This window comes from Orbicella franksi, chromosome 7 (assembly GCF_964199315.1).
Source record: "Orbicella franksi chromosome 7, jaOrbFran1.1, whole genome shotgun sequence".
Lineage (NCBI taxonomy): Eukaryota > Metazoa > Cnidaria > Anthozoa > Scleractinia > Merulinidae > Orbicella > Orbicella franksi.
The window spans coordinates 24,684,025-24,711,524 of record NC_138151.1 but is presented as its reverse complement, the minus strand read 5'-3'; the positions used below and the strand labels follow the sequence as shown (position 1 = coordinate 24,711,524).

The window sequence follows — 27,500 nt, the reverse complement described above, 5'->3', positions numbered from 1 at the left end:
ATTCTACCCACAAGGGTCCATGACAGATTAATAGCAGACAAAATTAACTGTACCTTTGGGTATATTCTACCCACAAGGGCACAGGACAGATAAATTCGAGAGAAAATTAACTGTACCTTTGAGTCAGTCCCAGTGTTTTTTGATGAGTTGTTTTTCTTGTTTAAACCATATATTTATGTGTGATTCTATTTTTCTTGCTCTCCATTTTTCAGCCAAGCCTGGTTTAATTGCACTTTGTGTGGTTGGAGGTGTGGCAGGTTTAGCTATTCTTGTAGCGATCATTGCTTACTTTGTCCACAAGAACAACTCGAATCAAGCATCGTTCTCCAACGGTAAGGTCTCGTGAAATTCCATACTTGTTACTACTGATAATTCTGATGTGCTACCATGTCTATCAGGGATTATGGCATCTTTTTATTTCTATTACATTGTGAACATAGTAAATGTCGTGGCAGTTGATCTCTAAAATGCAGTGCTCTTGACTGTTTTACGGCTTTAACTATGCAGTTGTTTTCGATGCTCCTATTAAGTTTATGCCAACAAATTAATCTGTGATAGTCACTATGGAATCGCATGTCACATAGCGGTTTTCCAATTGGCCACTCTCTCTATATTAAAATTCTAACTTTGCTTCGAGGAATAAAACTAAAGAAGCTACAGTACATCGAGGTTTAGGGATGGGCCCCTAATCCCCGAGCCCCCGAGCCAAGTTTTGAGTTTTAATATATCAAAACAGTTGAATCACTCTGGCCGATCACAATGGTCGCAGCCGTCTACTATTTCCTTTTTTGCTGGGTGAAACAAAAGCAATAGTAGACGTGTGCACGCAGGCTAACAATGCAGTGAACCAATCAGAACTCAAAGCATGCAAATACGTGTAGCAGACGCGAAGCGCGGGGAGGCGTGTGCGAACAAATCACAATTGGTTTTGGTTTTGCTTCTGATTAAATTACATAAAGACGCGAGTTTTGTAAAGCCAATCTTGTCAGGGAAGGGGGGGGGGGGTGGGGGCAATGCTAAATGTTAATTCATCAGATTTAACTCTCCAAAACTTGAGATTTGAAATATTGACATGGCCTTGTTGTGAGGCTGAGTCAAGTAAGCGGTGCCTCTTGCCACTAAAGTGGATAGACTAGACTGCTTCCCGTCTCCTACCACAGAAACTGGTGGCAAATGAATACACGTTTAACAGTTCCTTGGACGAAAGTGCTTTTCTTCCTTTCTTTGTTTCAGAAACTTTCTTTCTTTATTATTATTTTATTTTATTTGTCAGTTCCAATTTTTTGTTACTGACATAATCCGTGAATATATGTCTAATATTTCTAACAAATGCAACATTTGCCATTCTGCCTTTCCTCTCATCCCCACACACTGTGAAAGTGGTGTTAGAAGTATGTAGAAACTTTGTCACATTTCAAGCCAGTGGTAAAGTGTCCAACTTAGACGAGCTTGGACTACTGATTGATTAATATCTTTTGTTTTTTAACTTTAATTTACAGGTACCTACGGGCAAAGGGTTGAGCCAGAAGCGTAAGTTTCACATGTTCTATTGAAAACGAAACAAACACTATTCCATTCCTTTCAATTTTCTGCATTAAGGTGTTGTCTGTCCAACCGTCGCATAATCTGGAGTAGTCTGGATAAAATTATTACCAAAAGAAGCAGTTGTTTTACAATACGGAAGCATTGGCTAACTAAAACTCAATACATCTACAACGGGCGACAAAAGTAGTTGAGACACGTTTAGAAAATGATGCTTTTCGATATTTAAGCAGTTATTCTATTTTATTTGCATCTACATGTAGCGTTAATTCTCTGATGCCCCCGGACCCCCAATTCAATGTTGTGTAGGCGCTGTGGTCTGTGGTCTGTGCAATCTAAGAAATAGAAAAATCAGCATGGTTGGGGGGAAGAAGGGAAAACGTTTCCAAGCCGCTCGAAAATCGAATTTTACTGCTAGGTGTCTCAACACTTTTGTCGCACATTGTAGGTACTGGGTAACCTCCGTCAGCAAGATTCAGTTAAAGAACCGTGATGCGAGCGTCCTGTAAGGCGTTTGTGAGCCGTGTCCTCTTCACTATTTTCCTGGTTAAATAGTTTTATTTTTATGTACATACTTTTTTGTTGGATAGGAATATCGTAAATGGTGGGAGGGCAGCAGGACGAGGGAATTATGGGTATGAGCATGACAGAGCAAATGGCCATAGTTACCCATCTGAGACGCCAATGGTGACATTCAAGAACTCGAACCCTGCAGAGACACCTGGGATAGCGATCAACGACTCCAGTGTAACTCAGGTTAGGCCCAAGATCGTTTGAAGTTCCAGTTAGGCGGCCTTGATTTAGAAAGCTGTACTTTCTTGCAGTTTTTGGCTTTCCGTTCGATAAAATGGACGTGCTGTTTACTTGCTTTTGTCACCTCATTTTCATTCACTCAATGCTGGACAGATGTTTCACTGCAAATTCGTTAAAGAAGCCTCAATATATAAATCGGTTTTTCACTGTTCCTGATAAACCAATGACTCTTAATTCTTGCGTTGAAACATAAGAAAATAGAACTGTAATCGAGATAATCTCAACTTCTGTTTGGTAACATTTATTCAGCGATCTTCAAATGAATTTAAATGAACATTAAACCCATTGCTTATTTGAAGCGTTTACCTAAATCCTTCAATTTGCTTGCAACATTTACATAAACCTAAAAATAACTAAGGGAAATGTAAACGGGAATACAGATTTCATCACATCCATTGTCTCTGGATGTCATCACTTTTCTCGCCTTGCTCCAATTCTGCTAATCTTGCAGGCTAACCAAATATCAGTTAAAAATACTTTGTCGATAGAAGCACATCGGAATTAAGAAGCTGCACACAAATAAAGCTGACAACATACAGTCGAGTCAAACCGAATGGAAATCACAGCCTCGGCGGCAGGAAATCTTTGACTCAAAATTGAATTCAAGGTAATGTGTTGAAAGTATTGAAGATGAAAAGAATACTTGGTGTTGGAAATGGATGACCCCACTCCTGAAGACAGAAGTTTCACTACCAAGGAAAATAAAACGAGGATAGTTTTAAGTACAGCAAGTTATGTATTTCTATGGTGAGAAGGTGAATGATTAGTAAGTTCACATTACGCGAAGTCAAAAGCCTAAAATCAACTTAAAGGGACGCTATCGTGAGCATGGCCTTCGAAAGTCAAAAGCTCAAAGATAGATTCTCATTGATGGAAACCTAGAGAAAAAAAATATAGAGCTTACTATTGAAGTGGCACTGTTGAAGTGTTATAATGAGTTACGCATGCGCAAGGTTTTGATCTCAAATTAAGAAAGTCTGGAAGGCTCTTTTCGAATTATGTAGTCGTGTCTTGGAAAGTCGTGTCGCGTAAAACTAATTTGCAATTTGTTTTTTATTTAACAATTCACTTGATATCGTTATCTTGAAGTTGTAATAACATTTTGTGTACAAGTGAAGGTACTCTGTCATCTCTGTCATAATTTTAGCACTCTTGATCAAGAATGTAGTAAACTCGCCGTGATAGTGTCCCTTTAAAAGCGCACTGCTATCTAACATATTTTAATAACAAAATAAACGCCGTAATGTTGGATTCCAAGGTGAGCAGCTTGCGTTTGAAAATGTAATAACATTTTGATATGAGTTTAAAGATTAACCTTTTGTAATAAATACAGATTTTGTATGTAACGATAAGACTACATAACCTGTTACTTGAATGAGTTTGCTGTATTGACGCCATATAAAGCGGGAGACATCGGACATAATAGCTTGCAAACTAAAATTGTAGTAAACTAAACCTGCTAAAATCTAATAAAAAAATCCATACATTCTGTACGCTATTTATGTTTGTAATTGTTGTTTTTATTTGGAGTCAGCTGAAAACAGGTTGTTTTCTCCCAGCTGAGGTCATCTTCTTGGAACATTCTACTTGTTACAACGGCCTTTATATTTTAAATTTCCTTTTGAATAATGCTTCGTTCGTCCATTCATGACGATAAGAATAGATAAGTACCGAATATTTGACGTTATGCAGCAAAGAAGCGGGCAACTTAGAGACCGTGACAGTTGAACTATGCGTTTGCCCAAATTGGCCTCTTCTAAAAAGAGGGGTCATATCAGTTCAACTTTGTTTAATCAACAGAAAGCTCAGCCTGGGGAAGGGACTTACGCTGACCTTCGGGATTTCCATCAGAAGACACCAGCCCCTGCTACCCAGGAGCCACTAAAAATGCCTCCTACCTATGAAAAAACAGAATACGCAGAAATATCACAATTCCTGCGAGCGCCAGTTACAACAGATGAAGAGACAAAAGACGAGTCAAGGCAAGATGACCGGAGTAGCGTAAACCAAGAGGAATCATCCCCTGACGAGAATAATACCGACCGGAGTACCATAAAGCTAGAGGAATTATCCCTTCACGAGAATAATACCGACAATAGTGATGAACGAGGGCAAGAAATTTTGTTGGAAATTTGAGCTAAGAAAGAAATGGTAAGATGTTGCCTTTTTTCTCCATTGCAGCGTCTCGGAGGCCTAAAATGAGAATTACGTGAATTGATTGATGCCAGATTGCTTTACAGCATTCGGTTGCTGTATCTTCTACCCTCTTACAGTCGTATCACTTTGAACCCTTCGAAGGTGCAATTAACGGTCACAATGTGTGATACCCACGGAAATTCAAACGTCTTCTGTACATGCTAAATATTAACTGGTTTGTAATGGCTACCTAACTCTCGAATACTTGTCCAGTATAGTCCACGTGACATGATGTTATCGTATTTATTGAATGCGTGCTGGGCATAACAAGCGAACTGAGGCACTTGCCTCGGTAAAAATTGGGAATTTATTTATATATTTGAAATTCTCATAAGGAGCTATGCATAAAACAAGTAGATCAATATAAGAAGCCTATTTTTCTGGTATTTCCTCAGTAAAAATTTTAGTCTGACTACGGCCGTGATTAGTCTTCATCAATTGGTTTATACCATTATCTGTTCTTGGTTGTCTATGTCATTTTGGTAACGAGAAGAGGCCATTGAAAAACAGCCCTTAAAATCTTTGGTAAATATTCGAAGTCCGAAATATGATTTAGCCCTACCTAAATTTCCGAATCCCTGGCCCTACTTTGAAGTTCTTATCGTTGAATACCTGTTTGGTATCTTTCGGATCATCACTACCATACGACTGGAACCTGTTATTTAATCTGATGTTTTGCATTGTGCAAAAGTAACGCAGACGAAGTTGACCGAATAGACCTATTTCGATATATCAAAATTCAAACTTGGCTCCAAGGCTTAGGAGAAGAAAACAAAAGAAATTAATTATTCACCCTCAGCCTGGATGTGATTCTTTGGTTGTTATTCCCCTCGGTCTGAGACCCCAGTTTGAATTTTAATATATTGAAATTGGCCTATTTCGTGCATTCTCCAGAATATCACAAGCAGTTGCTATTCTGCTTATGCGCAATTGTAACCACGCCCATGTGTGAAAAATGGCAAATTTAAAATTGTTGAACTCGGTTATCGGTTATAAATATTATGTGATTTTCCAGTGGCGGGCAGATAAATGATTTGTACTATTCGCTATATTATTTGCAACACTCCCCTTTAAAGATTTATGGCGCCGTGGATTGCTCCCACTTTACATCGATTTAAAGAACAGAAAGCTACTTTAAAAGGCACTTGTTAACAGCAGGAACACCAAAACTGCCTGGAACAATGTTGATGACATGTAACCTTAACTGTAACCGTAATCTTAACCCTTAATCCTAATCCCTAATGCTAGTTTTTAATCCTTAACTCTGATCTGACGTGGTGTCCCATGGTGTTCCATTCATCTCCATGTTCCTATTTGTAGTACATGCAACTTTTTTACTACACAGGAAAACAGTCAGGATAATTTATGTGTCAACTAGTCTACATCCCTCATTTCTCGAACCCTCATTTTTTCGAACCTCCTGATAACTCGAACCTAAAGTCGTTCCCTCTCCTCAGTCGAACCCTGTAATTTTACCCCCGATATCTCGAACTCTCCGATTTTTCGAACCAATTTTTGTTTCCCTGAGAGGTTCGAAAAATCGGGATTCTACTGTATGCCAATCTCCATGATAAGATGGTGTAATTTTTTATATTAGGCTATATTGCTAGCTGTCCCCCGTGCTCAAAACTACTCATTAACAATGACAACTTGACATCAGAGGGAGGGAGATTTGATCCTTGTTGAATGGACATAAAAAAATGTTATTTGTGATTGGAACCATAATAGAAACATGCCTGGTGTGCTACAGCGAGATGCAAAGAAGAAATTTGTGCAAACCGCAAGTTTCCTTGCAGTGCCTTATATTTAATCACTAAGTGATACTGTAGTGCAGTCAGTTTTCTCCAGTTCTCACCTAATTTTATTTTCATTGCAGTGAGCCAGGATGACGAAGCCAGTGGAGATTTGGCTGATGAACTAGTGTAATGTTAAATTTTAATTTTGCATCAGCAAATTCTCTTCTGTCGGTGAGAATTAGAAGATAAAACCGAACTAGTGTGGTTAGTGCTCAACTTCAAGATGAGGTAATTGTTTTAGCTTTGAGTGCAATTGAGCATCCTCAGTAGAACTCCATTTGTCTTTGTTTTATTTACACTTATGCACACTGCACGCTGGCGCCAGCTAGTATCAAGTGTGGTTTGTTTAGAAATGCCGCTGATGTGCGCAAACAAGCCGCAAGATTCTCATTGCCCTAGTGATAAATTATCGAATAGTTAGTATAGGGTTATCCTGTGAAACAACCATACCGTCAGCCTTTCTGAGCCAAGTACGTGCCTGAACTAAGTTCAAGAAAATGTCGTGGAACAAATTTAAATTTTCCACTTATAAAGGTGCTCTAGTGAAATTATAGCTTAAATTGTGGTAAGGTAAATTAGAGATAAGGCGTAGAAGAGTGAATGGTGTCAGACGCAAGCTGTGCTTGCTTATAGAAGGTAAATAATTTTGTAAGTTAAATAATGTAAAATTGCAAAGAGAAACGTGTATGTAGCACCCCTTAAAGTTTATTTCAGATTAGGAACGTACTAAAATAGGTTTTGATTCAGTCTTAAAAGTAATACCCAGGTCCCATGACTAATCAGTGACGCGATAGTGAAAAGAATACGCTCGTGTGCAACCACTGTCGTGCAAGACGCATCAATTATCGCGTGTTTCCGCTCATTGAAGTAGTTTGGTAATGGAGTACGTGCGGTAGTAACGTAAAACACTTGCTTCCTACATTGTACGTTGAGGCACTACTGCAAAATTGACATCTACCATTTCTGGAAAGTTGTTTTCAACACGTGTCTTGCTTCGTCTTTTTAAAACGTTCGTAGATATTTTTATAGCTTGTGAATACATGTATTTTTCTAGATGCACAGTACTGTTAAGAAGTAGGATCTTATGGTTTTCTGTTGCAGTGCAAGCATGGTCTTTTATGTGCTAGGATAGCCTCCATCCTTAGTAAATGAAATTTTCCAAAGGAAGGGGTGCGACTGATATGATAAACCATAGTTAATAGAGGGGACTGGTTATGAAGCCCGGCAAACATCAAAGGAGCAAACAAAGATGCTAAGATTCACGTTGGAAGATCCACGACCGTGCACAATCTTTTGTTTTGCGTTCATACACTATGCATGAGTTACGTAATCAAAACGTTTTTATTGGTTAGTTCCTCAGTACCGAGTAAACAACTGTTGTGTTTTGTGCACGGTGAAGGCCAACAAAGCGAACAAAAACATACAACAAAGAACTTTGTCGGATTTCATGATCATTCCCCTCTATTAGCTATGGATAAACCAAGAAGAAGAACTAAGGAAAATAATATCTGATACTCGTCCTTAATCCAAGGAATCCAACCCATCAGCCAAAACGAAAAACAACAAAAAGGGCTGTCTTAACAAGTAGTGATAAGATAATTTTATGGCATACTGTATGTGGCTTCCTTCTCAGCATTTGAGTTTCTACAGTTTACAACTGCCAGCTGATTAGGATTGCCTCTTTTCTCATTGTCTTTGTTTTTGACCTTACAAGTGTCATGAATGAAACGAGGGGCTTTTGGAAAGGGTTGATGTTGTAACTTGACTAGGGTCCCGTGATGTTGGAGTAGATTTTCCCAACACCAGATTGTTGTCGAGCTTTTTTGTCTTTTTAGTTAAGTTTCGGGTGTTTTGTTTTAGGATTAAGTAGCTTATTTGAATCTTTTATGAGTATTTAAATCATTCATGAAATGAATGTTCGTGTAGTATTTATTTTAACGGGTCATTTGGTGTTAGCAACAGTAAGTGAAAATAAGATGGTGTAAATGCGTGCATAGAGATCATAATGACCCATGCGTTAATTAAATTGCAGTAGCAGTAATGTTTGTTCTTATAATGAGTTAAATAGTCGTCATTTAGTTCTTGTTCTTTAATCATGCATGTTATTGTATATTGAAAACAGTTCTCTGTGTCATTGACGTGTAATGACTAAATAATAGTGGGGCGTGTATCATTCGTATGAACATTTAGATTGCATTGTTTTAAACACAATTGCTCTGAACGTAAAAAGAGCGAGGTTTTGAAATGAGCTGAAGAAGTGTTGAGAAAACCTTGCGTCATTGGCCCGTTTTTAAGAGTGCTTAGTTGTGTCGATGATAAGCGCCTCAATATGTATTACGCAGTTGATTTTTTAATTACTAGATTTCATATAAATCAGAAATTAAAGTAAAAATAAAGTTTGTTGTTAACTTAATGTTGCTCTTGATGTTTTTATTTTCGAACTCTACTTTCCAAGCTTCTCCTACCACCCTTTGTTCATTTACTCTGGTGGTATCGAAATCTGCCGCATATGGCAAAGAAATCGATATCTTCTCAGTCAACAATTCTCTTCACAAAATCAAACCCTGGACGCGTATCAATCGCAACTGACTTCGTTACTGCAGTGCAGTGCTGGTGCTGATATTAACCTTTTGTGATACATAATGCAATGCGTTATAAAGGTTTTCATATTGGCCACAATTTAAGGCAAATACCGGGTACGTATCCCTGAGTAGGACACTCAAGATTGATGTAAATTCTGGGGCGGGGGGGGGGGGGGATGGGTGGTGGGGAGGTTAGTACGTGGTAGGGTGCCTTATAGAGTGAAAAGCAACTGTTTTAAAGGGGGTGGGGCCGAATTAGGTAAAATTGCACTTCCACCATACGTTACACAACAAAGTTCTTGTGTTTTCTTCCGAGCTAACCTTTCATGCATCGTTTGCTCACTGATAAGATGGGATCTTCGGTGGGTGACGGACAAATACCCTCGCAGGCAACAACCTTCAGTCAACTCTTCACAAAATCAAAACCTGAACGGGTAGCAGTGAATACAACTGACTTCGTTATTGAAGTGCAATACTGGTGGCCCACATTAGCTTTACTGCGATACGTATTGTAATGCATTGTGCCTTGCCTAGTTCCTGTACAGCTTTCTCCCAGGCCTTCACACCACGATCGCAACATTTCAACTCAGCATATCGCAACATTTTTGGCGCGTATGGCCACCATGTTGCGACATGTTGGGTATTGTTGACTCAAATTTGAAAATGGTCAAAATTTCCCTGCAATATTTGTGGATGCTGCATGATGTTGTAGTCGTTTGGCCAGGTTCGTGCAACAATGTTACACCCGGGCATGCGCAATAGTTCGATTTTCAATACCCAACGTGTCGCAACAAGGTGGCCAAACGCGCGCAACATGTTGCGTCCAACATTTCTGCGATATGTTGGGCTAAAATGTTGCGATCGTTTGGCCGGAGCTTGCAAATGCTGGGCCAACAATGTTGGGACTATGTTGTGTTGACATGTTGCGATCGTTTGGCCGGAACTTCAGAGTTAATTAGCAACAATTAAAGACAAATACATCGGCGCGTATTCACTGAGGAGTGACGTAAATGCTAGACGCTTGAAGGGGGTGGAGTGCGAGGATTCACTGTGTACCAGTCCTCCAAGTCAGTATTTGCTACGGAAAGGGAATGAACTCGGGCGGCGTGTGTGCCTCTTTAGATCTTTGGACCGATGGCAGACTTCGCTTTTAGTTACAGAATACATCAACAGCTAAAACGAGCTTCAAATTCCCGATTGGAGCAACAAGGTAACTGGGACTTTTAGATCGTAGAACAAAAGCGAGTAAGAATTATTAAACCTAGTGCTTACACTTTCGACCATCACATGTCATAAGAGGGTCTCAATGGGGTTAGCTGTTAGCCGTAAACCGGGCCCAAAAATGTAGCCGTTAGATGAAAATTGGAGAATTTTAACCATTAGCCGAAAAAAGAAATGTTAACCATAAAGAAAGTGTTAGCCACGAAAGTGAAAGTCTCTAGATCCCTTGTCAAGACTTTTTTGTGTATTTTCTTGTGGTTTGGTAGTACAGGAAAACGCTGGGAGAGTTGGTAGTAACCTACAACCGTCTACCATTCTTTTAAATTATACCTTTTTCATCCGGCGATGGTCCTGAGACCTCAAATGTTTTACGGTGATTAAAATAAATTTTTAACTTTTTTAAACAATGGTTATTAATTTCTGTTAACCGTAAGGAAAACGAATTAACCGTTAACCGTAAAGAAGCCAAAATGTCAACCGGTAGTCGTTTAAGCCACCACCCCATTGAGACTCTCTTAATATAATTTCGTTCCTTCAGTGACTTCAAGTGATCACCAACAGGGAGGAGAGAGCGCTCTGCGAACCTCTAAGGCCCCTAATAATTTTCCCAGAAGTTTGTTGTACACAGTGATTCTTTTAATTCCCTGTGCGGGATTTTAGCGGTTCGATAACTCCCACCCCATCTCCCAGACTAAAAAACTATTACTGAACACAGGGTTGAACTGATACCCTGTTCCGAATCCCGTTAATCCTCTTTAGGTGTGACTAAATATTCCTTTTACATCTCCGGGTCATATTAGTTTTCTTGTGCGGAAAGCCAGACCGAGTAATCGACGCAATTAACCTAAATCAGTGGCCTTTAATACAGTAACCGCAAAGTTTGAAATACTTAGCTCGCACGGGCTTGTTTCTTAATGGCCGGTTAAATTACCTGCGAAATGTCCGAAATGGCGGGAATCGCTGATGCATTCATAACAACCTGTAGTTTAAACGGCCTGGCAGCTAAGCAGATTTAGTTAGACTTCCCTTGAGAACGGAGTTATCAGAGGCCATCAGAGATGCCACGGTAATGCTTTGTTTATCGACATGGCTGCATTTACAATTAATCTAGGGATTGGAAAGGCTGGTTTCATCTGTCCAAGCGGCTTCTTTCTTCTGCTGGTTGCCAACTTCCAGTTTGTTGGTAAGCGAAACCTTCTTACACAAGCTTAGCACTTCGCATGATGGTAGTATCTGTAAGTGTTAAAGACCGTCTGTTTATCGTGAGCGAAGTTCGTTATTCCGCGAGACGAAAGTAAATACATGCATGAACGAGCAACCGCTTTCGCTTTTAGATGTTTAAACGAGAGGCTTGGAACTCATATCGTTTGAGGTAGAGGTGACAGAAGTGTGTATGCACGACTCATCATGGGCATGTGGTTTTGTTTTGGCGTAAAACTGAACATAAACCGGTTAACAATGTTTCGTGGATCGTTATATTTTCATGGCGTTGTTTAGATAGATATTGGATTTCATTTGAGTTTGTGATTATTTGATGAATTAGTCTTTTTTTCAGCTTCTTTAAGTTAAACTATAACGTTGGAGTCAAACGCAATTACACTTGCTCAAATGCACGTTTTAATCACAACAATCAAAATATAGAGATAAAGAAAATAAGCTGTCAAATTTGCTCTGCTGTTTGTCTCGTGTGAACATCAGTAAAGAGGATTTAGGTTAATATTTTATTTCTAAAGGAGTCAAGCTATAATCAAATTTCTTCCACGACTTCATAGATTCATTTAACAACGACAAGATACCGGAATATGTTGGAAACATTCACAACCTGCGAGTGAGTAAAACAATAGCGTCATCGGCTTGTCGATCGAACAAACGCTGACTGTTACGTGACTCTCGAAAGCAAACCTCGTTGTGTTACTATTGTTTTGAGTCTTTGAGAATTTGAGCACAAGTATATAAAGTGACAGTTCTCTCGCACTTTCATTGGATATTTTTTATCTTTCGTCAGGAGCTAAGACACATGCTTGACGATATCACGCACGGACATTTTAGTATGTAAATTCAACCAAACTGTTTTGCATTTAATATCAGTGCGCTAAGCGGCGAATGTGTTTTTAAACAAGAATTTACACATAAACATTCCAAGTCTTAAATCAAGAGTCATTGTAATGAAATCGGCTGAACTCGTCATATCGTAACTTGCTACGAAGCGAAAAATATATATAATCAGTTCTTTTCTTTTCAACTTCAAATCGCTTTTAAAAATAGACTCTATTCGGGAATGATTCAGCAAATTTGTAGAATATTTTTTCCTGGACTAAATTTTAATTGATCATTAAAAATACTGTTTCGGAGAGTTATTTTCTGTCTCGTATTACGTATGAAATCTGAAAGGCATTATCGTGCTCTGGGCGATCCCGAGAATCGTCAAATTGTCAACCATATGAAAGTCAAGTTTTCTCACATTTTTATCAGATGACGTAATCTCTCCTTTTGAGTGGAACATTTTCCATTGTTGTGAAATCAATTTGGCGTCAGTTTTTTAATGCGTCTCCTCGATCAATTATTGCTTTGCCGAATTTGCCGGCGGGTCCATAACAAGTGATCCAATTTATTATCATTAGAGGACACACAAACAAAACATTGACGTGAACGTATTGATTATATGCATAGGTAAAATTTAAACCTTCGATGATTTTCGGTGTGAAATCGCCTCACTTGTTTCTTTTTCTAAGCCGTATTGTACCGTTTCCTTTTTCCTTGATGCATTGTTTGTTCCTTTTTGTGGAGGGTGGGGGTGAGGCTGTCATTTCTGCGTTCAGCCAATGAAGTGATGGTGCGAGTATGTTCCATTCTTGGTTTGAATTGTAGATTTGACCGCCTGACGAAGTCTCGCTTTTGATTTCGTTGACTGTTTGAAAACGATGCAAGCGCCTTCGCACAGAAATTAGCGAGTGATTCGTTGCAAAATCAACTAATCAAGACTTACATGTATCTTTTGAGAGGACTCACACACAGTTTAGGGGTGGTAGCCTGGGTACAGACATCTACTATTTCTTCTCGTGGTTCAGTCACGTGGAAATCTGTCTGCACAGCAGGCTAAAACGCATGGAGTTCTCGAGACTTAATATTTGTAAAGGCAAATGTACAACCTGGCAAACTTTTTGCAAGAGAATCACGCTGACCCGAATTAAGCGGAACAAAGAGCGAACCAAACAAGACATTTCTTAAAAATCCTTCGAAAGGCTACACAGGAGGTGGCAGCCTTTTCCTGACCCCCGTGCAAACACAAACTATTTTAATTTCACATAATTTCGAACTTCCATAACTCATTAGACGCTCAAATATTCGGAGAGTCACGAGTCATAAAAATGACCAGCATCTACATTTCCCATTCTTGAGATATGTAAATCCCAATTCCTCTAGAGCGGTTGTAATTCTCCCTAGGAAAAAAGATCGCGGCTGTACATTTTACCACAATAGCATGCGAACCTTACACAGCCCATAAAGTACATGAAAAGCTGTATTTTTGCAATTTTTTGTCCCTGTACTTGCGAAATAGTGTGTGTTAGGTTTGAAGATGTTAAAACTTTATTGTACGTTTTTATGAACGTTGTCAGAGTTTTCGTGCGCTAAGAATTATGGGTAAATGAACCAGTCGCCATCTTTTTTCCTACGGAGGATTGAGTGTCTTAAAACCAAAAACAAAGTAATCACGCTAGCCAATCACAAAGGACACAGTCAACCCAGTGAACCAATCAAAACTCCAAGTAATTACGTGTCGCTGACGGAAAGCGCGGGAAAACGTGTGCGATTTTGGTTTTACTACTGATTGGACGAAAAAGTGGCGCGAGGTCTTTTAAGCCAATCGTGTATAAGTGTAAAATCTAATTACTTTTTGACACTTGAAAACAAATGAAAACCGCTCAATTGTAGACCCTATCATGGTCTTGGAAACCGTGATGATCTTGATAAGAAGGTGACACTCGACAGAGAGGACTTTGTTTGTATCGAAATCCCACAGTCAATAACTTTAAACCTCTCTTGGATACTAGACAAAGGTTTGCATAATCAGATCTGAGGGATGTACAAGTAGCTGTGCTGGAAAGCGTCTAGCCGCGTCGTTAATTTTCCATACATTTATCTATAATTTTTCTCCGCCAAGTTGCGCAGCAAGGTAACATTCATTAAATTTGGTATTCATAAATAGTTCAGAATTTAATTTTATTAAGAAACTTATTTGCCATTGGATTCCCATGGCAACAACGAAAATGTTGACGCTGTTGCGCACCCGTCAGGTCTTTTGATATCATGAATTTAGTGAACAGCTTGTAGCCGTTGTTAATCTCATTGCCGTACCAAACGATTGCAAAATGCCTCAGTTTACGAAGCCGATGTCATAATTCGTTTGTCGTGTCTGTGATTCTCAACACAGCTAGCTCTTTTTGAGATGTTTTAAATTACCTTTTTCGAAGCTATGAAACTGCCTGGTTTTCGCAAATGCAAAGCAATGTTCAAATGGGTTTAGGATGAATTTTGCCATATTATTACAACTACACGGATTATGAAGGCATATTTGACTATTACAACCGATAGTAGCTGGTAATCAAACTTGTAAGCGTTGATTTGAGCTACATGTATTCGGCTAATTGTTAAAACGGTCTTTTTTCTCGAAACAATTAGGGATTAATTGTACTTGTGAACAGTTCTGACTTCTAATTTCTATTTGTGAGAACTAGAAAAAGTCATATCTGTTCACCAGTACAATAAATCCCTAATTGATTTGAGAAAAAAGCCTATTTTCTTTTAGTAACAGGGACATGTTCGCTTTCATTCAAGTTATCAAGAGCTGATTGTTCAAATGAGACCAATGCAACTAAAATTTAATTGTTCAGCTATCGATACAATTGGGGATAAATTGATCCGCTTCCAACCAATAAGAAGCGAGTGTTTACGATAGTAGCATTATTACAGTAAAAACCGATGGTGTGTTTAGAAGTGGTCAATGTAAATTTGTGACATGACAATCTTGCAGAAACTTCTGTAACATGGACAGCTCCTCCGCCAGCCTGGAATCAGACAGACCCAACTGACATTAGAACAGTTGACATTTTGCTATTCAATAGAAGTACACAAGTGCATCTGAAATGGAATTACATACTGTCCCCCGGCCCAAAACTGCAAATTACTACATTTTCCATTTTTGAAGACGGCTCTGAAACTGCTATCGATATTGGCTTAAAATTCCATCATAGTGATGGCAGTGAGACCACGACAATACTCAATAATTTCGGAGCACGTTTTAATATCAGCACAAGTCAAGTGGCCACCTTGATAATAAACAGAGCAACTGAAAGAGAAGAAGCTACCTTCCGATGCAAGCTTACGACGACGAGCACATGGCAATACCGCGTTCGTGTCAAGTTGACAGGTAAGAACTGTGTCACTCTGTCTGTTTTATTTCGAAAATAAAATAAGCAATAATAAACTGGTATCAGTTCGAAATACGAAAAGATATTTGGGGGGTACGGGAGTCGGTAGGGGAGAGGTAGGGAGCGTTGGGTATTCCTTCAACAGACCAAAATGAGTGTAGGCTCCTCTTCTTTCCCGCCAATTGCGTCACGTGTCTTTACTGCACTCTGTTTTTGAGCACAAACATGGACGATTCGGACGATGAATGCCAGGTTATTCATTGCGTTTCCTTTGTTGATCCCTGATTTCTTCAATATCTGAGGTGTTCGTAGGAGCGTCATACAGTTGCTTGTTTTAAGTCAGTTGTAAGTAAGTAAGTTGTCTCTGTTCCGTCTTCGTGTTGTAATTTTATCATTCCCAGTTTCGCGCTCTCCGCCAGGAACGCTTGGCAGTATCGCCCACCAAGTGCAGACTCGCCCGAGTAATCAAAGATTAGAGCAGTGCGTTCACGCGCATACTTCGCATGTTCGGTCTACTTTGGTGGCGTTCGCATGGTTCGATAAAAAAACTAAGTTTGATCGAATGTCCGATAGCGATCTGCATGTGAAATTGAACTAGCGATGAATAGATTATAGACTGCGGTAAAAGTGTTTTTAATTAATTAAGTATTAACTTTAACTGGAGAAAACATTTTCCAGGAAAGACACTTGAACTGTTGGCGACACTTAGAATTCAATTTCAGATCGTCAACACTTGTGACAACACGTGTACCCATATTTTTCGGTCTGATTAAAGAGTTCTAACGCGTGACCACCTTGGTTTTCTATGAACAACGAAATCTAGAAATAAGGGACAGTCACGTGATTAGACTGATGGTGAACGACTGATTAGTCTTCTAAGTTGCGAGCCTTCACTCATTACAGTCATTTTCATTTTTCTCTCTTATTGTTGTTTTGTTATGTTTTAGTTTTGTTTTTTTTGTATATTTTCCAAGCTGATACCAGTTTATTTTTGTTTATTATATTTTCGAAAATCTAGTTTTACATATTTTTCTCATAATTATCATAGTTATTCGATGTTCCGGGATGTTCCAGAATGTTCCATGTTCCTGGTTTTATCGACGGCCAGTGACGGCTGAGCTGAAGTTGAAGTCGATGTGTATGTGTATGTGTACTTCTAGTACAAGCGACGCAGCAAAATACGTTCCTTTTTTTTTCTAAAATGGAACCGTATTTCAATATAGTTAAGCAGAAAAGGGGGCAGCGCGGCAGCGTGTGGTGCCACTCTTGGAATCCCGAGGTCGCGGGTTCAAATCCCGTTCCCACTAGTTCTTTGTTGTCCCGAGTTTAACTCCTCGGTCACCCTTGTAAACAGCCAAGAGGTCTGCCTCCTGCCTGTTGGGTTTTTTAACCATGTTATATCTTTAGTTACATTATTTGTTTCCTTTTTTGTTTCCATTGGCTCTGAAAGCCCCTATGGGGTAGTGGTTAATTAAGATATTTATTTATTAGTTTATTAAAGGGGCTATGGTAGATGGCACTGATTTAGTTCCCAGTGCATGCAAAAAAGTTTTGTAGTGAATGTTAATGTTTGTTTAGCAGTGAAGTCAACTTACATATCTTGTTTTATTTTTCATTTTGACGTTTTAAGAACTTCAAATGCACTGGGATCAAACACCATTAAACCTGTCAACTGTTCAGGAAGGGAACAATATCACTCTGCAGTGGAGGTATAGCTACACACTTGGCGTGTCGCCTTCATTTCGAGACGCTACATTCTTTGATCTCCGTGATGGTGAAGAAAAGCGCATTGCAAACAAACCCGGGCAGGGTGACCTCTATGTGGAGCCCGCTTATGGAGACCGAATCAGAATCCATATAGATGATACCAAAGCGTCGATGACTATTCTTACAGCGCTTAGATCAGACAGGGGAAGATACAAGTTTAAGGTTGAAACTTTAAACTATAACAAGCTTGGTGGGCTAACAAGCATAATAGAAATTTCAGTGCAATGTAAGTAGCTTCAGAAATATTTGGTTGTTTCGAAAACTTCGTTTTCTTCCGTTTTTCCCCGCTTACCTGGCAAACCCTACATGGACCTAGTGAAAGAGTACATGGACCATATTGAAGTAGACATTATATTCACTGCTGCCGTCGTTATAGACCAATGGCAATTCTTTGTGTTGTGTTTATACACGGTATAGCTAACTTATGATGGAGCCACCAACCTTATTGTCAATGTCACTGCTGGCAAAGGCCATTGTCTAGTAATGCAAACAGGGACGAGTTTAATCGTACCGCGAGACAGGGTCAAGTTCGAGTCAGGTTAAACGTATGTGTTTTTGGCCTCATGTGGTCTTTTAGTTGTAATTTCTTTGTCAAAATGATGTACTATAGGTACGAGAATAGCGGGATTTCAGCTTCTTCTGAAACAATCATCAACATCCATTTATTTTCGTCAATTACACAAGGCTAAGGCATAGGGTCTTCTTCAACGACACACAGTGAAAATTGACATAGAGTATAACAATAGCATTACGCGGCATTCGAGAGCCACCTTGTTGCATCCATAGGGCATGATAGATTCCAAGCCATTCTCTCTGCGGCTAAATTGATGGATGGCCTTCTTTTTATTTGTGTACCGGGTTTTCTAGAGAAGCCTTCTCCGCGAAATTAATAGATGGCAAGCCTTGGTGAGGAATGCCGGTAGTCGTAAGGCTATATTGTTTTCAAATGCACAACGAAATCTTGGTTTCGTGATCGCGTTTGCAGTTGCTTGCGGTGGAAAACTGTTTCCTGTGAAACCTGACTGACAACTTTTTTAACAATTATCGTCAAACGATTTTGTATAAAAAAAGAAAAAGTGAAATAAATATTATTTGACTCGACCTTGACTCGTGAATCGACCAAAACACTTGGGCTGGAACTTATGCTACGATTAAACTTAAACGGAGACCAATCAAAGCCACGAAAATTAATAAACGCATGTTCTTTTCAGTTGCAGCAAACCTTACTAATGTAAGTCGTGACCAGACTGTTCTTGAAGACTCGAACATGCAGTTATTGTGTGAAGCAACTGGTGAACCAACACCAAACGTCACCTGGATCAGAGTGTTGGAGGATGGTAGCAGTAGTGAAATACTGTACCAGGGTCAAACGTGGGACTTCCCAAACATCAGTAGAAGTAACTCTGGGACATACCGCTGTACAGCTGACAATGGGTTTGGAAAACCGGTTAGCCACAATGTCAAAGTGAATGTTATATGTAAGTGAATATACCTTTTTCTTTGATTAAGAGCCCGCAGGGGCAGATTTAGGTGTAGCTGGACGGGGACGAGGTTGAGGGCAAGTAAACACAACACTTCTGAGGTTTATTGAAGTCCAGCAAGGGCGAGGGGAGGGGGGGGGGGAGTGGGTGGCTAGCCACCCCCTCTTTGGAAAGGAAAGAAAAATTAAAAACAATTGTGACAATTATGGAAGAAATAAAGGCAAACACTCTGGACATGAACCTCATGATAATTTTTACTTTGTGACATTGCTAGTATTTCTTGTGTAACAGCTTTCAATAATTAGGTGCCAATTCTCAAATTGCCACATTTTGGGGGCATGCCCCATTGATTCTGCAACTTCAAGATATCAGCCCACCCTCTTGAAAATTCATTTATCCGCCCCTGCCCGGATGCTTAAATGTCATGTTCTATTCTTTCTGAAAGTCTATTTATGAATCTGCAACCTCGCTCGGCGACAAAAGTGAGGTCCTGACTAGGTCTTCCAGGTGTTAGAAATCGAACAAATGCTTCTTCCAAAGGTTGCTTTCTTTATTTGTGAAGAACAAATTTGCTGTAGTTGGGTATGTAGTTAGTTTAGTGATGAAGACGTTATCTTTGGTTTTAAGCATTGCAGCGAAGGACATCTGTTTTTTTTCTGGGGGGGAGGGGAAGGGAGGTAAACAACACTAGTCTACCAAGGATAATTGGTTGTGTGTCGAGGAATATTATTGGCCACTGACACTTGACTTCAAGCCGTGCTAGCAACCTGGAGATTAATAAATGTATGTAATGCAAATTGGATGGATTGAAGACATTATGAGAGAATTTTTTGCTGGGAATCAGTTTTCGTACTTTTAATACTACTTTTTTGACAGATCCTGCCAAGATTATTAAACTTGCAAGTGAACATGAAGTTCCAGCACAGCAAAGTGTATCTCTTCAGTGTAGAGCAGAAGGAAATCCAGAGCCGGCTTATTCTTGGACACCATGTGATCCACAGCAAAGTGTGTGCCATGAAAGCACGCTAAACATCTCAGAAGTGCTAAGTGACATTGTGTATACTTGCAACGTGACAAATAGTTTGGGCAGTGATACAAGAAATACCAGCCTTGGTAAGCTGATACCTGGTAATTTATGTGTTATGAGATATATACATGCAGGACCGTTAGCCAAAGGCCCGGCTGCCAAGGTTGTGGAGACTTCGAACAAAGTTCAGAGTTTTCCCTTTATAGTCAAGGGATAAGTTGAATGTCAGGAGTAGCATATATCTTTATATGGCGACAACAGCTTGACATCAGTTAGTATCTGTTGTCGATCATTATTGTCCATGGTTAGGTAGCGAGGTTTATTAATTATAGCTGTATATAAATCTCTCGGGCCGATTTAGACGGCGTAACTTTGTAATATACCCAATCATGCCCAGTGTCGGACGCTACGTGTGTTGCAGGGTTTAAGAACACCTTTAAGATCAATCCCACGACATTTTGACATTTTTCTTACCATTCAAGACAGTAGCTTTGATTGCCCCTGAGAAGCTTTTTCTGTCGCAAGCAGGTGTTTGTGTCGCTAACATTCGTCACATGCGGTCTAAATCGACCTAATTATGCTCGACATGGTACACTTAGGCTTCAGCCACTCTGTGCAAACAGACCGTATAAGGGGATTTCTGACAGCATTTTCGTTTATCAATCTTCTGCATAAGCTACCAGACGAGCGTGTAGCTTGATTTAATTAATTTACCTTAATTTTAATTTTTCATTCTCTTCTTGGATGTATTATTTTGACATATCCATGTCCATAGCCTTGTATTGCTGACTGGCCAAACTATGGGGTCGTTCTGATGTATTGTATGTCAAAGGATTGACGTTTCCATGTGTTGTTTACCACGTCTAAGATCATATGGATTCAGTTATTTACATTTGTGTAAAAAGCATCCGTTGCTCTACTTAGAATGAGATCTTTCATTGAGATCTTTTATTCTGGTTTGAAATCTACGTGGACCTACGAAAATCATCAATATAAACACATTCAACTAAAAACCATGCAAGCAAATGAGAGCATTAACATTTTCGTTCTTTGATATGTTTCTCTAACCAGTCGTGGCAAGCACTGTAATTAATGTGACACTGGTCATCACAAGTGAAAGTTGTACTGATGGACAATTCAGCCAGTCAGGCTCGTTGTGGAGTAAACTACAGGAGACGGTAATGTCACAGCTTTTGACTTCACATATTAACATGTACTTGCTAATGGATTTGTAAATAATTGTTGATTTGAATTGCTCCTGATAAATTTACCTTTTATTGCGGGTCGACAGTACGGGTCGTAAGCAAAGTTAATTTTCTGGTCTTCAGAACCTAGTCTTGCCAATTGCTTTTTAAATGAAAGCGGTAAATGTTTACGAGCCCACCAAATAGTGGTTTTTGCCTCAGCAGGGAAATAACTAAGTAAGTTCCAGAGGTCTTACATGAATATGTTATATGTACCAATATTGTCTGACAACAGCTTGTTCAAGCTTGTTCAATCTCATACACATGCATTTAAATGCTAATGAAAATAGAGAGTTAAAAATGTGTGAAATAATCGCTTTTATATTTTTTATCTTAGATTGACGGGATCTTTACGAGTGAAATTAATTATCAAAACTCGATACTTTTAGATGTCAGGTATGCAGACTGTTCACTCAGATTGATAACTAGCTATTATTGTACAGTTGACTGTAAATTTAGTTTCAAACTTTTCTTTGACGTTTTTGTCGTGTGTGTCCTCCAAGGTGTGGAAGTGTGATTGTTGATCTCGCCCTGAAGTTCAAATCTACTGTTAAAGAGAGCGATGTACTTAGGACACTTCAAGACGCTGCAAAAGATGGAAAGCTTGGAGATCTTGATGTGAATGCCTCGTCCATAGTAGGCGTGCGACCTCAAACAGGCGCAACTGCATCTACCAGTTCTGAAAGTGAGTCAAAGCTTTCTTGGAGACAGAAGAGCACTCAATAATGAAGTCGGGGTTTTTATGATTATGGCATGTCGTCATAACACATAACCAATACAGTGGACTAGAGTCGGAGATTTCCTCGTTTATTGCTCTTAGAATGTCAGTGCACGTCTGAACAGGCTGATTGGAAACATGTTGATCTGTTCGCAGATTAATATATAGATTTAGCCTAAAAGCGGAGCTCCTGGGAAGGGTTGTTCAAAGTCTCATCAAGCTAAACCAGGATAAGCGAGAATTTTGATTTGAGTTTTGTAACTTTGCAATGAGGTTTTCTGTATAATGTTTGGCCTTCTGTTTTAAGTTTGAATAATCTCAAAATACACAAAACAAAAGAAGTGAAAGATTATTCTTTAGTTAATTTTTAATCTTGGGTTAGCGTTAACCCGCTTCCGAACGACCCGGCCCTGTTTAAAACAAGTTAAACCGACATGAGCCCGCGTGACGTGACCTCGATGAGCTCTAAACCTGAGCCCGCAATATGGTCACGTGATACTCGTCAGCGGTACTGTGATTTGACAGGTGTCAATTGATGATAACATGGATGTCCAATATCAGAGAAGGACGCTATAAACCAAGGCTGCATGTCTGTTAACCTGTTAGCTGGAGTATGGTCGCCATTTTGCGCGACTGCATCGTTGTCGTCGCTGTGCGTACCCGCCCACGAGCAATACCGTTAGCCATGATAACCATAATCAAGCCATGGGTTTGGGTATGGGGTATGGGTAAAAGCAGTATTTGTTACAAACGATCCTCGATAACTCCTACGGTGAATCCGTGACTGGACGCGATCTAGAATGGTTTTTGTGGTTCACATGTATAAATGTTTTCTTTAACATGACTTCCACATTTACTGCGTTTACAAGTTTGCTTCCTTGCTTTTAAGTAATTGCTATTCCTGCTCCCATCCTAGACAAGAATGACGACGAATCTAGAATGGTTTTTGTGGTGGAGATATAGAAATGTCTTGTTTTACATGACTCTCACTTTTACTATGCTTGCTTGTTTGCTTCTTTTTTTTTTAGTTATTGTTACTCCCACTGCTATCCCAGACCGGAATGATGACGACAAAACCCTTGAAGACTGGATGATTGCTGTTATCGCCAGCGTTGCTGGTGTACTTGTTATTGTCACTCTTATTTTTCTAATTTATTGGTTCACGATTCGCAAGAAGACTGATGGAGGTAAGGAAATCCCAACAAAATTATCCATATCAGTGTTTCAACAGCTGAAGAATCGATCATTATCTGTTACAATAATGTAGTGTGTGCCACAACGTAACTACACATCGACTCTGTATGGGTTTGGGTTAGCTACTGTAAGTTCTGAGCCTCATTTGTATAGTTTTAAGGCATTGTTTCGATTCCTGGCGTCAACCTCTTATTCTGCCGCTGCAGGCAACAGGACTAGGTAGACTACGTACTGGTTGTTGAAGTCGTTGAAGTTACCACATGGCTTCCATTTATATAATCAATCCATGGCGTCAGCGAGAGGTACATGTATTTCGTAGCAAACGGGTCTTTTGAAACGTCTTATTTATGGGAACTTTATGACTAAACAATGGTGAAGCCTGGTCGTTGAAGTCGTTGAAGTTGCCATATGGCTTCCATTTATATAGTCAATCCATGGCGTCAGCGAAAGGTATTTCGTAGCAAACAGGTCATTTGAAACGTCTTATTTATGGGAACTTTATGACTAAACAACGGTGAAGCCTTTCCTAATTAATCGAGACACGAAACAAGGTTGAGCGAGGAAGTAAATAATGAAAGTTTCTGAGGAGGAGTAAGAATTTCAATGGATAAAATGAGGAAATTAGGCAACAGTTCCACATATCAGCTCTTTGTTTTATTATTAAACCTGGTTTTCACGAGTGCATAATCAAAAGCATAAGTAAGTAAAAACACCAGAACATAAGCATACGCGCAAGCCAGGGCCGTAGCCAATAAAAAAAATATATGACTGAGGCAATGTCCATGGTTAATTTCTCTTCCTAGGTATTTACCAGTGTTTTACTTTCCTCCAAAAAAAAAAATCCAAAACGAAAAACATGACTGAGTCAAGTGCCTTGGTCTTCTTCGGCTTGTGCCGTGGTTATGTCGCAGTGAGGACGCGGGTGCTAAACGTCCTAAATGCAAGCGACAGAAGCATAAGCATAGACACAAGGTCGTCGACCAATCATAACTCACTTTGACCGAGACTTGTGCCAAGATATTGCAAACCACAAGACGGACTCCGCCATATTGTTTAACAATTGAGGAGGGCTCATGTCTATTCTTGTCCCTAGAGCCACATGTTTCTTTGACGAGATGGAGCTGGTATCTAAACTCCCAGTCATTCGTGACGCTTCTCGTTCAGCTCTCGTTCCTGCTTGTGCGCTAGTGAAAACCAACCGTACCTAAACCTGCCTTTAGTCTTCATGTTTTCTTTATAATGCACTACAGCTAGGGTATTGCTGGCTTTTTTGTTTTCTTTCAAAGATTACACCTAAGTAAGGTCTACATTGATGAAAACCTGTACGAAATAATGCAGAGAACAATTCAATCGCATGAAAACTCGAACATTAAATTCAGAAACAATTTAATTGTCGTTTAATCTTATGGCGAATAGAAACAATCAATGACACTGATCCTTTATTTCATTTGTTTTTCTCTTTTCTTTAAGCTGACGGTGTTGAAATGTCGCCAACGTCAAGGTGAACAATGCTAACAATTGTTATTTACTCCAGTTATTCGACGCTTTGTACGACATGATTTTTGCAGTTGTGATTGGCTAGTTTCGATGTTTGCATTTGTTGTGACTGGACACAAGCGTCCTTAGGCCACTTCTTTACACATTCGTCTGGTCATAGAGGGTCTCGAATCTTTGCAGAATGACCCTAACTACGGTTATGGAGACTTGTAAGCCAGGGTAGCACCTTTGTCCAATTTTGCTGGTTATTATGTTCAGTAGAGAAATCTGCAGCAATGAGTGATTTGAAGGCATTGTGCGATATTTCTGCGAGAATAAAGTACTTGGTAGCTTGCACTTAGAAACTCAAGGTCACTGGCAATAAATTTTAGCCAAAGGAGATTCAATGAACGATTTATACCAAATGTTTTAACTATATTTTTACGAAGGAGGGTGGCAATCAATGGCCAAACGGAATACCAAATTGAAGAAACCTCGACTGAGTAAATTATAAGGGCGAGAAGCGATCGTGTCTGAACAAATTCAACTTCAGTTAAACTGTAGTAAAATGAGGGAAAACTTGGTATTATTATCGAGCTGGATAATATTGCAGGGTACTCGCAAGTCTTTCCTCTACTATTGTGACTAATTGCTCTTTTTGTTATTGTTCAGTTATGTCGTAGGTGGCCCAAGTGCGTCCCGTTCGACGGATAGGCGAAGCTATGGCATGGAGTCTGTCGAAGATGATCCCTTCATTTTAGCTGCATCCACACATTCTCTGAAATCGATTGGCGATAGCAAGAAAACGAACAATGCCAATGTTAACTATGGTTACTCGTCAGAAGGTAGGGAGATGTGCTGTTTGCACGTGAATCCCAATCAAAGATGGTGCCTAATGTTATCACTTCTTGTCTACGATTAGACCAACCGACCGCATTTGTCCATGGTCCACACTCCTACAGACCCTATAGAAATGGTCTAACCATAACCATAAGTGTTTAAGGGCATTCCGTTGCACGATGAGACTCGACGGTATCAGTTTATGGGGAAAGTCACGATAATTTCTCAAGTTCTTCAAATTCAAAGTTATCTTACATTGCGTTACAGGACAGTCCTCTTTTATGGCCATGCCATCATTGACCATAGTTCTCGACCAGTGAGCGCGCAAGCATTATGTCAGTTATCTTAAAATCGTTTGTACTTGTACATAGACTATTAGAATTCGATTTGCGCTTAATCTGATTGTATTTTCCCTGTTAGATTCTGTCCGACCTCAGCCTGAAATGCTACTTAAGCCAGGGTCACGTGTCTCAAGCAACAAGCCTACTGCACAGAGCACGGGAGAGGTCGTTGCAAATTCGTCATACCTCGTTAGAGGACCACAGAGAGACTTGAACACACTACCCCTGCCTCAAGAACCACCATCTTTTGAGCAAGCCATGCTTCAGTCGGAAACAAATGGAAACCTTACAGAGCCTGGTAAGGGAAGATATGCAGGCCGCAGACCAAAACCCTCACAGGCGACCAGTGGCTCAATCAGAGGGCTCCTTGATCCAACGGTAATTTATGCCACGCCAGAAAAGAAGAATAAATCCAGTAAGCCTTCTGCGGAACTCCATGGACTAGCACCAGGTAAGATAGCTTGATATGTCAAACTTAGAGGGCCCGTATAATGTTGCTGAAAATAAAACACCTTTGTATTCTCTACGGTATCTGCTGGGGTAACATTTGTCTATCATTCCCCTTCCAAGACACCCTTACCCAAAAGAACATAATTTATTACAGATCACCCTTAGGATGTTCACTAAGACTGATAAGACCAATAATATGTAAATAGTCAACTTAATCCTTTTTAAGAGTCGTGACTAACGTATCAAAATAAGCATATTTTGACTTTTGATTTAGTCGTATTGATAGTACTTGCAGACTTACGTACAGGTAAGTAATGTGAACTAACTGGAGATGCGTCATGCGCTTGTTCATTTTGCGACACAGGGAACCCCCCACAGTATAATCAAACAGAGAGATTAGGAGGCTCCATGCTGCAACAAGTGGATTTAGCTTTGGATGATCCTTCCAATCTGCCTGCTACCGAGAATCCTCTAAGAAACGAGGCAATGTCCAACATCAACAAACACGAACCACGTGAGTTTGTGCTCCGATTTTGAATTTTAAAACAGTCTCTTTGCCTTAAATAGTACATAAACGCACGAGCAAAGCGTGAGAAAATATCGTATCTATATATTTGGTTATTTGTCGTCATTCATCTGACTCTTGTGAACATTTTTTTTAATCTTCTCAATATACAGATTATCATCTGCCTGAGCCTCCTGCAAATTTTAAGTCAGCCGTCGCCAGAGATTCAAGAGCTGATTCCAACGGCGCCATACTAAATCCGCCAGCATCTACAGCCCGGAAAAAACTTGTAAGTTTACACACTGAGTTTAAAGGAGTTCAGTCACGGTGTTTTGTCTTTTTTTTGGCCACATACAAAATCTCCCTTAAATGGAAGGAAATCTGAAAATAATAGTTTTCTAAGATAGAAAAACATCAAAGAGATAATAATAAACCATAAAGGAACAAGAATGGTCAAGGATGGCGAAGATTGACACGGATTGCAAACGACGAATTTGAAAATTTAGGCTGAACGTTTCAAAATGTGCAAACCGTGACTGAGCACCTTTAACCTCACGGTTTTTGTCCAGCATTATATTCTTTTGCGACAAGTGGTCTTCAGAATATCCGTACAAATTTTAACCAAATGTTCTCTAACAGAGGGGTTTTTAAGGCGTGAATATTTACATACTCAAAGAAAATAGAATGACCCCGATAAGGAAAAGAATTAATTTTATATAAATAATTCCTACATTTTAAAGGTGGGAAATTTTATTACTTCAGTACAACGATGCATCGACCTCTTTTTCTTTGCTTTTGCTTATGCTTTGTTTGTTTGTTTGTTTTTATGCATAATCCCCATTAGTGTCGAGCGTGTTACACTTCCAGCATCTGTCTAT

The 27,500-nt window shown here is 39.6% G+C and overlaps 2 protein-coding genes across 5 annotated transcripts in view; both read left to right on the top strand.

Moving 5' to 3' along the window:
* LOC145492252 (hemicentin-1-like) overlaps nucleotides 1-8,760 on the top strand; it is a 45,392-nt gene extending 36,632 nt beyond the window's left edge. For 3 of the 4 annotated variants that reach the window (XM_081471621.1, XM_081471624.1, XM_081471623.1), the window contains 5 exons: nucleotides 213-332; nucleotides 1,500-1,530; nucleotides 2,133-2,298; nucleotides 4,156-4,506; nucleotides 6,428-8,760. In XM_081471621.1, the coding sequence (XP_081327747.1) occupies nucleotides 213-332; nucleotides 1,500-1,530; nucleotides 2,133-2,298; nucleotides 4,156-4,491 (653 nt within the window). In that variant the 3' untranslated portion in view covers nucleotides 4,492-4,506; nucleotides 6,428-8,760. The remainder of the gene's footprint in view (nucleotides 1-212; nucleotides 333-1,499; nucleotides 1,531-2,132; nucleotides 2,299-4,155; nucleotides 4,507-6,427) is intronic. The other variant, XM_081471622.1, reaches the window with a different exon arrangement.
* Nucleotides 8,761-11,034: 2,274 nt separating this feature from the next.
* Nucleotides 11,035-27,500, top strand: part of LOC145492278 (uncharacterized) — a 17,073-nt gene continuing 607 nt past the window's right edge. Inside the window, exons 1-14 of the mRNA XM_081471680.1 lie at nucleotides 11,035-11,333; nucleotides 15,183-15,578; nucleotides 17,210-17,572; nucleotides 18,558-18,824; nucleotides 19,704-19,940; nucleotides 20,926-21,032; nucleotides 21,436-21,494; nucleotides 21,602-21,783; nucleotides 22,845-23,003; nucleotides 24,481-24,511; nucleotides 25,159-25,331; nucleotides 25,747-26,118; nucleotides 26,482-26,631; nucleotides 26,796-26,911. Coding sequence (XP_081327806.1) covers nucleotides 11,237-11,333; nucleotides 15,183-15,578; nucleotides 17,210-17,572; nucleotides 18,558-18,824; nucleotides 19,704-19,940; nucleotides 20,926-21,032; nucleotides 21,436-21,494; nucleotides 21,602-21,783; nucleotides 22,845-23,003; nucleotides 24,481-24,511; nucleotides 25,159-25,331; nucleotides 25,747-26,118; nucleotides 26,482-26,631; nucleotides 26,796-26,911 — 2,709 coding nt within the window. The 5' untranslated portion in view covers nucleotides 11,035-11,236. The remainder of the gene's footprint in view (nucleotides 11,334-15,182; nucleotides 15,579-17,209; nucleotides 17,573-18,557; nucleotides 18,825-19,703; nucleotides 19,941-20,925; nucleotides 21,033-21,435; nucleotides 21,495-21,601; nucleotides 21,784-22,844; nucleotides 23,004-24,480; nucleotides 24,512-25,158; nucleotides 25,332-25,746; nucleotides 26,119-26,481; nucleotides 26,632-26,795; nucleotides 26,912-27,500) is intronic.